At 42.9% G+C, this 10,785-nt stretch overlaps 1 protein-coding gene across 1 annotated transcript in view; it reads left to right on the top strand.

The window, feature by feature from the left end:
* Positions 1-10,785, top strand: part of LOC108415229 — a 192,180-nt gene that overhangs the window by 61,834 nt on the left and 119,561 nt on the right. Inside the window, 1 exon segment of the mRNA XM_037532876.1 lies at positions 8,907-10,539. Coding sequence (XP_037388773.1) covers positions 8,907-10,539 — 1,633 coding nt within the window.

Here is a 10,785-nt window from a genome sequence, read left to right as displayed (position 1 = left end):
ACCACTATCAGACTCAAAAGAAAACAATAAAAAAAAGGATTCCATTTGGAATAAAATGTTTTAGTATTGCCTTTCAAGGTGGACCTTATCTTTTCCATACTAAGAAAATGTATGACATCCCAGAGCCACATTGAAATGGAAGGGGGTTTTGAAGACTTCCATAGCAAGCAAGCAAGCAAAATTTATTTATATAGCGCTTTTTACAACAGGTGTTGTCACAAAGCAGCTTTACAGAACAATCAGTATTACAGAGAGAAGAGAAAAGAAGAAAGAAAATCCGGGTCTGAGCCCCCCTGAGCAAGCCAGCGGCGATGGTGGCAAGGAAAAACTCCCTAAAAGAGGAAGAAACCTTGAGAGGAGCCAAGACTCAGAAGGGGAACCCATCCTACTATGGTCGACACCGGATAGCAAACATTAGTATGAAGTATTATAGTAAAGTGGGAAAAGAAAGATCTGAGGGTGAGGACTGCACAGCGCTGTACAGCAAGAAGCTCAGTGGTGGTCAAACCGGTCCAGAAGGCTGGTGAGCAGCGGCACCAATCAAGGCAGTAGAGGCAACAGCATCAGGCGCACAGGATGGGCAGCTGATCAGCTCGGCAGAGAAAGGAAAGAAAAAAAACAGAGTTAGTACTGTAAAGAGTGGCTGACCACAGATTACAGTAAAACAGAGCAGTGTAGACTCCAGCAGGTCTAGACCTGACAGGGAAGACTAGTCACCAAATGCTTGACTGTACAAATAAGTTTTTAGCCTAGACTTAAAGATTGAGGCTGTGTCTGATTCCCGAACATTAGCAGGAAGATTATTCCAGAGCTGGGGGGCTCTGTATGAGAAAAGCTCTCCCCCCTGATGTAACTTTATTAATTCTAGGTACCAGTAGTAAGCCAGCACCTTGTGATCTAAGTAGGCGTGATGGTTCATAGTGGGAGAGGAGCTCACTCAGGTACTGAGGGGCGAGCCCGTTTAGAGCTTTATATGTCAGTAATATAGTTTTATAATCAATGCGAAATTTAACTGGTAACCAGTGCAGGGCTGATAAAACTGGACTAATATGGTCAAACCTCCTAGTTCTTGTGAGGACTGTGGCTGCAGCGTTCTGGACTAGCTGAAGCTTGTTAAGGCTTTTGCTGGGACATCCAGACAGCAGGGCAGTACAATAATCTAGCCTTGAAGTGATAAATGCATGAACTAGCTTTTCTGCATCCTGTAGAGATAATGAATTTCTTAATTTAGCAATATTGCGGAGATGTAGGAAAGCTGTTCTAGTAATATTAGTTATATGTGTGTCGAAGGAGAGATCAGCGTCTATCATGACACCAAGATTTTTAACAGATAAGCTTGATGAAACTGAGAGATTGTTAAGTTTTAGTGTTGAGTTAGACAGTCTGTTTCTGGCTAATTTTGAACCAAGAATCAGGACCTCTGTTTTACCTGAGTTAAGTAACAGAAAATTATTTGACATCCAATCTTTTATGTCTTTTATACAGTCCTCAATCTTGCCATAGTAGCAATATGCGGCGTCTTGCCAATAGAGACGTAAATGCTATAACATCCGACTGTGCTCTGTCGAGCGAAGGTAAATCAGTGGAAAATCCAAATATTGCAATGAAAGGGGTCTTATTAATGTTGATTCCTAAAACCTTTGTCATAATCTTACAATATTCAGACCAAAATTTATGTAAAGAAGGACAGAAAAAGAACATGTGACTTAGGTTACATGGAGCAGCATCACATTTATCACATTGATCATTGACAGCATTCGGATAATATCTGGATAGCTGAGACTTGGATAGATGGGTTCTATGTAATACCTTGAACTGAATCAACTGAAGTCTTGCACAAAACGAACTTGAGCGTACTTTGTTTATGGCATTGTCCCACCATTGCTCTGTGAAAGTAATACCTAGCTCATGTTCCCAAGCACTTTTAATTTTAGTAAGAGAGTGCTGATCTAAAGCCATGATATGACAGTAAATCTTAGATATTATAGATTTCTGGAAGGGGTTCCAAGTCAAAAGGTCATCCCATGATTGTGTGATGGGAAGACATGTATAATTTGGAAAAAGGGATGAGACAGTGTCTGAATTGTAAATACCTAAACAAATGAGATAGGGGTAAATTAAAATCTGCAGCTAACTGAGCAAAACTGTAAAAAGTACCATATATATCAAGGTCACGAAAATATCTGATACTTCTCTCATGCCATATATTAAAAGCTGTGTCAGTCAGAGCAGGGGGAAATAGATGATTTTCCAGTATAGGCATCGATAAGAAGGAGGATAGGAGATGTGAGCTTAAAATGACATCTAAATTGAGACCAGATTCGCAGAGTGGATAGCGCTGGATTGTACGTAGACTTTGTCAGGTTCAGTGGTAAGGAAGAAGTGAGAAGTGCAAACGGAGAGGACGGAAAACAAGAACAAGTCTCTAATCTACACCACAGCAACTCTGGAGATCGAAGCCAACAAAGGGCCTTTTGAATGTGTGCTGACCAGTAATAGAACAAAAAATGGTGGTTGGTTAGTGTAGTGGTTAACACCTTTGCCTTCTACGCTGTAGACTGGGGTTCAATCCCCCACGAGGGCAAGCACCCTACACTATACCAATAAGGGTCCTTGGGCAAGACTCCTACCACCACCTTAGCCTACCTATGTATAATGATCAAATTGTAAGTCGCTCATGATAAGAGCGTCAGCCAAATGCCGTAAATGTAAAATTAGGAAGAGCCAGGCCCCATCAAATTTAAATCTCTCATAGTGATTTTCTCACTCTAGGAGACACCTTCCCATCCCATATAAAGGAGGTAATAAGCTGATCCAGATTCTTAAAGAACTTTTTCGGCAAGAATAAAGGAATAGTTTGAAACAAGAAAAGAAATTTGGGCATTTTTATAACATTTATTCTATCCCAGAATATCTATATTCTATTATTTATAGCGATCAGTGATAGAGGAAGAGATTTCCATCTCTGTAAGTCCTGTTTAAGTTTATTAATTAAAGAGGAAAAATTAGAATGAAAGAGAGAGGGCAAAGTGCGAGATACATGAATTCTTAAATATTTGAACCCAGTCAAAGCAAATTGAAAGGGAACAGCAGACTGATTGAGTGATAACGCAAGTGAATTCACTGGGAAACATTCACTTTTCTGTACATTCACTTTATAACCTGAAAACGAGCCAATCCTCTTCAAAAGCGATAAAATTGGAAGAAGGGAGCTTGCTGGATCAGTCACGTACAGCAACAAGTCATCAGCGTATAATGATAATTTCAATTCGATACCCGCACGAGATATCCCCTGGAAAGATGAAAGAGATTTCAAGGCAATCGACAAAGGTTCTATAGCAATGGCAAACAATAAAGGAGACAAAGGGCATCCTTGTCTAGTTCCACGCGACAACAAGAAATAATCAGAGCGAATATCATTAGTGTGGACACTAGCACGGGGGGAATTATATAACGATTTTATCCAAGAGATAAATTTGTTCCCAAACCCAAATTTATACAGAGTTGAAAAAAGGTAGTTCCATTCGACTCGATCAAAAGCTTTCTCGGCGTCCAGTGAAACTACGATTTCAGGAGCAGAGGAGGAATGTTTTGTAAAAATTGCATTTAAAAGAGTACGGACATTAAAAAAAAGGTGACGCCCTTTAACAAAACCATTTTGATCTTGCGAAATTATATCTGGGAGAATATTTTCCAGCCGCCGAGCCAATACATTTGCCAGGATTTTCACATCTACATTTAGGAGAGATATAGGTCTGTATGAGGTGCAGAAAGTGGGGTCTTTATCCTTCTTTAAGAGAAGGGAAATAGATGCCTCCATAAGAGTTGGGGGCAAGGTCCCAGACAGCAGGGATTCATTATAAACTGCTAAGAGAAGCGGGGCCAGTTTATCTTGAAATTTTTTAAAGAATTCAACCCGGGAATCCGTCCGGACCAGGTGCCTTGTTGGTTTGCATGACATTAATTGAAGCAGCAATTTCTTCTAAACGTAGTGATGCGTCAAGTTCCTCTGTGGCAGTGGGATTTACGGAGGGAAACACTAATTCTTCGAAAAACTGAGACATCTACAAGACAGAGTCTTGAATAAAAAGATTTAAAAGCAGCATTGATAGACAGTGAATCCGAACATAATACACCTGCAGAGTCCTTAATTTGAGGAATTAAACGCGATGGGTTTTTAACTGATGGGCTAAAAGTCTAGATGGTTTATCCCCGTGCTCATAAATTGAACGGCAGAACCCACGGAGCAGAGGACTCCAACATTAAATGAACCTGTGTACAATGTACACACATGTAAACATATGCACCCATATATTTATAACTACATAACAGTCCTAATGGAACATAACAATATGGAACAATAAAAGATGAGCCACAAGACTGTATTAAAAAGTTTGGCATGTGATTGAGCACAAATGGGAGTTTAAGTGAGAAAATGGAGAAAAAAAAAAAAAAACCCAGAGTACCATAATTAAAGGATGAAATATGCTCAATGCAAGGAGGTTTATGTAATCAAAAACAATAAAAAAATAAATAAATAAATACATTGAGCAGTCAAATATATATATAATAAAGTTTGTCCCTTTGAACGAAGTACAGCTCACCAACTATGGAGAAAAGAAGAGAAAAATCAGTCTCCCAACCGAGCAGTGAGTCACTTAGACAGCGTAGCCACAAACCGACCAGCCTCCTCAGGACAGGTGAAGTCATGGTGCTCACCACCACTCTAAGCCGTGCCGGGTAGAGAGTGCCGTATCGAACCCCCTCCAAGGCACGCAGCTGTGTACGGACCTCGTTGAAAGCAGCTCGAGCTTTTGCCACCTTGGCGGGGAAATCAGGAAAGACCGAAAGTTTCATGTTTGAGACCGTAATCCGCTGGTGACGTCTCGCTTTCCTGAGAATCTCCAAACAGTTCTCATAGTAATGCAGCCTCGCTATGACGGGCCGCGGTGGATCACCAGGCTTCGGTTTGGGCGCTAGCTTGCAATGAGCACGGTCCACCAGCATGGTTTATCCAACGCGAACGCCTCTTTCAGGAGCTCAGAAACTCTGGAGGTGGTGATAGTGAAAGACTCTCCTTCCGAAATTCCTACAATGCGAATGTTTTGACGACGGGATCTAGACTCCAAATCATCGCATTTAGCATCCAGCCTGCTAATTTCTTTAGTCAGAGACACAACTTTAGCTTGTAGTGCTACCACGTCATCCGTGCATGTAGAGAGAGAGCGCTCAATGTCCGAAACAGTGGATTTCAGACCGGCGAAGTCCGATCTTAACTCTACAAAATCACGAAACAGCTCTGACTTCATGTCGAGTAGCTCTGTTTTAATGTTGGAGTAATGTTCGTCCATTACCGTGCGTATCTCGGAGACCACCGCTCGAGCAATCTCAGACCTCAGCGCAGAAACGTCCAGCGACACCGCCGGAGCAGAGCTCACTTCTGCCGGGCAAGCGGCATCACTCGTGGACGTAGATGTGGCCTGTGCGACAGGCCGGATAAGAGACTGTGGGTCCTGGCGTTTTATGCAGCTTGGGAGGCGTGGCGACAAACAACACTTAGCAACTTTAATTCTAAAGATCTTTTTACTCAGTACATATAATTCAGAGTTTAAGAAAAGACACAAAAATAAAAAATATAAAAAAAGTTCACCTGTAAAATAACATTTAACGTGTCACACCCATCGTACTCCTACATGTGTTTAATGTAGAACCATAAAGTGTTTTATAGCATTTTTTAGAAAGTTAATTATTAATATGCACATTCATGAATATGAACTAAACCGGATTGAGCGCTAGAAACTTTTATTTTGAAAAATATCCTCCAGGTTGTGGTCTGTTGTTGCTGTGTTCCCACAGCGTGTAGTGTTTGGGGGAAGCTCTGAAGCGGAGACTCAGTCTGAGGTTAAAGAGCTGTAAGTGCTGCTTTAAGCTGCTTTCAGTCCTTATATGTCAGCGTAACTGACTGATGAGTCTTTTTAAATGTCTGTTGGAGCCTCACTGATGGAGGTGCTGCTCGTCCTGCAGGGGTTTAGAGGAGGAGCTGGTGTGGTTTGGGGAACTTGTGTGTGTTCACGTGGTGTTTATTAATGTGTACCGTCTGAAATGTTCAGATAGGGAATGTAAATGTCTTCGTTTGGGTGTCTCAGTTGGTGGTTTGTAAAGGGGCTGTATGTCTGAGGAGCAGCAGATGTGGCTTTTCTCTTTCTGTGTCTGATCTGGAGGTGTTTTTATAAGAAAACACAGCTCTGCATGTTTTTAGCATGTTGGCTAGCTAGTTAGCGAGATGAGCCAGTAAACAGTAGTAGTGCAGAGTCAGTGCACAATTAGATGCGCTGGCTTTTTGGTGGTCTTTAAGGATGATAGTGAACTGTTAGGGTCTGCCAGACATGAGAAAGAAGAGAGGATTTTGTGCTTTAGGCCTTGTTTCTTCCATTAAGCAGACAGCAGAGCCTCGAGCTCCATTGACCAGCGGGAAATTCTGCCCATCTCACCAAACCTTATCGGTTATATTCCCTCCTTTACAGTTACAGTGAAGCCGTGGTCATTTTTGTAGATGTGAAGGTTTTGTGAGGGTGGGGGGAGTTGACCAGGTGGGGCAAAGTGGCTGATGCAGGACTTAAGCAGGAGCTGAACCCCTTTTCGCCATATTCTCTTGGATATGCTCACCGTCTTGGTTTCCATCGTTTGATCTCTGTTTATACAGATTGGTGTGATTCTGACTGAGAGCTGCAGATTGGTAAGAGGTCCAGACTTCCTCCTCCAGGAACAGAAACCAGAGCTGAACTGCTGCAGGTAAGAAGCTGTTCCACACTTTAAAACTCACTGTTCTTCATTCACTCTGAGACAAACAGCTGGAGATACATCTGAGGTCAGAAATCAGATCTTATGGGTGTAAACAGATCAGAAAGACAGAAGCAGCTGCTCTCCAACCAGAACTGGGTGATGTGAGCTACAGCTGGACAGCAGGTTTGGCTGATATTGTTTTTCTGCTTGGATTTTGACAAACACTTATATTTCTGATAAATTTGTGGTTTTTATACCGTTATATTTACGATGAAATTACATCAGTGAACTTATTATGGAAGCTACGCTCTAATCCAGTGGATTAAAATGCTGATTTTTCTTTGCTTTCCAGCTAACCTTTGGCGCAAAGCCTCACGCTTCTGTTTTTATTGTATGCTAATGTTATCAAGTCAATGCCTTCATTTTCAAACGAACAGTAAAGATGCTCTCTGATGTTCTCTGTTTGAACACACAAAGCAGATCTTATCCCCAATTTACCCCCAAAAAATAATACATGTAGCAAATCTTTTATGTCAGCTCTTTAAATTTGTAAAGCAGAGGATCCAGTTACATTCAATGAAACATATATGTAAGATGAAACATTGAGTTTGGGATTACTTTGTTGTTTGTTTTTGAATATTCCCAGTCAATTTAGCCACGTTATTGGTAGTATGAATGAAGCCTTTATTGTCACATAGTCACCAAAGTAACCAGCGAAATTATAATCAACCCGTCCGAGCACATACAATATGACAAGGGGGGAGACAGGACAGGAAGACGGCATGAGAAACAGAGAAACAGAATACATTGGGTAAGGGAGGAGACAAACCCCCCCCCCCCCAGACTGAGTTCCTAAGGGAAGAAGGCGCCCTGCTCGGCATCCCAGTCCAGGTATCTCACAGTTCGCAGGGTGGAATGGCGATAACACAGCAAACGCCATGGAGACAACCTTGATCGGGCCCAGGCAGAGTCAACAATCAGCAGATCCAGGGAAGAGGGGGAGGAGGATAAGAGAGGGTCTCGCAGCAGTGTTCCTCTGGAGGAGATATGATGTACCAGCCAAGGCCAAGGCCCGCGCTGATACGGGGAGCCGAAAGCAGATAAGAAGGTTTGCAGGCTTCGAGCGAGTAGCCGTATTTTTTTTACGGTAGCTCACCAAGTCCATTATGGTCACTCCAACGATCCATTTTCCTTTGCAAAGCCGCCAACTTCTCCACGATGTTATCCAGGGTACGACTTACAGTCAAAGTCTGAGTGTTGACAGCTCTGCCCACCACATCAATCATGTCGGGCAGCTTCAAGGGGCCGTGGACAGCTGCCCCCATTTTGCGAATTTTGCGATACACCAGGGCAATGCCCAATCCAATCAGCAAAGCACCTGCGTCCATCGTGTAGCCAGCTGCAAACGTTCCGGCAGGACAGGCTGGTTCCCCCGAACCAGAACTTCTCGTCGAGAAGATGGTGTCAATTGCGCCGAGAGACCATTTAATCAAATCCATATTTTAGGTTTGAAGAACAGCGCGGAGAGAGTCTCTCAGTAAAGAGCTCAGACTAGACTAGACACAGAAGCAAAGCAGGAGAGATAAGGGAGAGGAGAGGAGGAAAGTGCGACCGCCTTCGTTGAGAGCCAGAGAGAGAAAAAGAGTATTACTATTGGTATAGAAACATGACATACTGCTTTTCAACATGACATCAGTGGTTTATGTGTAGTTAAGGAAATTAAGTAATTAGGTTATTGGCTTTTCCTCATCTGATGCATGTTAATTCTTTCTTTACACTTTCTGCCAGTTGATGGAATTCTTGGTTTGTTTTAGATTAGCTTTGTTTCATTGCATATTGAGCTTATGTTGTTTTTTTTGTTTTTTTTTCTTACAGAAATTAAAGATGCCCAGTATGGTCTTCTCCTGCTCTTTCCTACTCAGCTTACATGTGTTTCTGTAAACAATGCAGGAAATTCCACCAAAACAAAAGTTAAGCTGCTGAAACTGGTGATATATGTGATTATAATATGGCATCCAGAAGATGTTCCGGGACTGAGGGGAAATCATCTAGTACCCTTCACATGAACACATCTCGCAGACAAGCAGAGAAACACAACAAAGAGAAAAATCACTACTGCTCAGAGTGTGGAAAGAGTTTTACCAAACAGAGTGCTCTCATAATACACCAGCGCATCCACACAGGAGAGAAGCCATATCACTGCTCAGAGTGTGGGAAGAGTTTTACTGTACAGAGTGCTCTCAAAAAACACCAGCGCATCCACACAGGAGAGAAGCCATATCACTGCTCAGAGTGTGGAAAGAGTTTTACTGAACAGTGTGCTCTCAAAACACACCAGCGCCTCCACACAGGAGAGAAGCCGTATTACTGCTCAGAGTGTGGACAGAGTTTTACTCAACAGAGGTATCTCAAAACACACCAGCACATCCACACAGGAGAGAAGCCGTATTACTGCTCAGAGTGTGGGAAGAGTTTTACTGTACAGAGTGCTCTCAAAATACACCAGCGCATCCACACAGGAGAGAAGCCGTATTACTGCTCAGAGTGTGGGAAGAGTTTTACTGCGCAGAGTCATCTCAAAACACACCAGCGCATCCACACAGGAGAGAAGCCATATTACTGCTCAGAGTGTGGGAAGAGTTTTACTGAACAGAGTACTCTCAAAACACACCAGCGCATCCACACAGGAGAGAAGCCGTATTACTGCTCAGAGTGTGGACAGAGTTTTACTGTACAAAGTTCTCTCAAAATACACCAGCGCATCCACACAGGAGAGAAGCCGTATTACTGCTCAGAGTGTGGGAAGAGTTTTACTCAGCAGAGTAATCTCCAAAAACACCACCGCATCCACACAGGAGAGAAGCCGTATTACTGCTCAGAGTGTGGGAAGAGTTTTACTCAGCAGAGTGTGCTCAAAAAGCACCAGCGCATCCACACAGGAGAGAAGCCATATTACTGCTCAGAGTGTGGGAAGAGTTTTACTGAACAGAGTGCTCTCACAACACACCAGCGCATCCACACAGGAGAGAAGCCGTATCACTGCTCAGAGTGTTGGAAGAGTTTTACTGCGCAGAGTCATCTCAAAACACACCAGCGCATCCACACAGGAGAGAAGCCGTATTGCTGCTCAGAGTGTGGACAGAGTTTTACTGAACAGAGTTCTCTCAGAAAGCACCAGCGCATCCACACAGGAGAGAAGCCGTATTACTGCTCAGAGTGTGGGAAGAGTTTTACTGAACAGAGTACTCTCAAAAAGCACCAGCGCATCCACACAGGAGAGAAGCCGTATTACTGCTCAGAGTGTGGACAGAGTTTTACTGTACAGAGTACTCTCAAAAAGCACCAGCGCATCCACACAGGAGAGAAGCCGTATTACTGCTCAGAGTGTGGGAAGAGTTTTACTGAACAGAGTACTCTCAAAAAGCACCAGCGCATCCACACAGGAGAGAAGCCGTATTACTGCTCAGAGTGTGGGAAGAGTTTTACTGAACAGAGTAAACTCAAAATACACCAGCGCACTCACACAGGAGAGAAACCGTATCACTGCTCAGAGTGTGGGAAAAGTTTTACTGTACAGAGTAATCTCAAAATACACCAGCGCATCCACACAGGAGAGAAGCCGTATTACTGCTCAGAGTGTGGGAAGAGTTTTACTGAACAGAGTAATCTCAAAAAGCACCAGCGCATCCACACAGGACAGAAGCCGCATCACTGTTCAGAGTGTGGACAGAGTTTCAAACATTTAAAGACCCACAAGTGCACTAAGGTCAGTTTTGGAAATGGCCAGTAATTAGCTAGACCTGCATAACAGTCACCTTCAAGACTGAGGACTGAGGACAGATTCTGCTGTCTGCTGGACTGAAGAAATTACACGGGTATCTGGAGATACTCAGTCTAAACAATATGATGCATCTATTTTGTTACTGTATTCACAATTGTAACACTTGGAGACACTTGGCTGAGTTTCTGTGAAATTAAATCTGAATGAAAAAAAAGAAGAAA

The sequence above is a fragment of the Pygocentrus nattereri genome, chromosome 22 (assembly GCF_015220715.1).
Source record: "Pygocentrus nattereri isolate fPygNat1 chromosome 22, fPygNat1.pri, whole genome shotgun sequence".
Taxonomy (NCBI): domain Eukaryota; kingdom Metazoa; phylum Chordata; class Actinopteri; order Characiformes; family Serrasalmidae; genus Pygocentrus; species Pygocentrus nattereri.
This window is presented reverse-complemented; position numbering and strand designations above follow the sequence as displayed.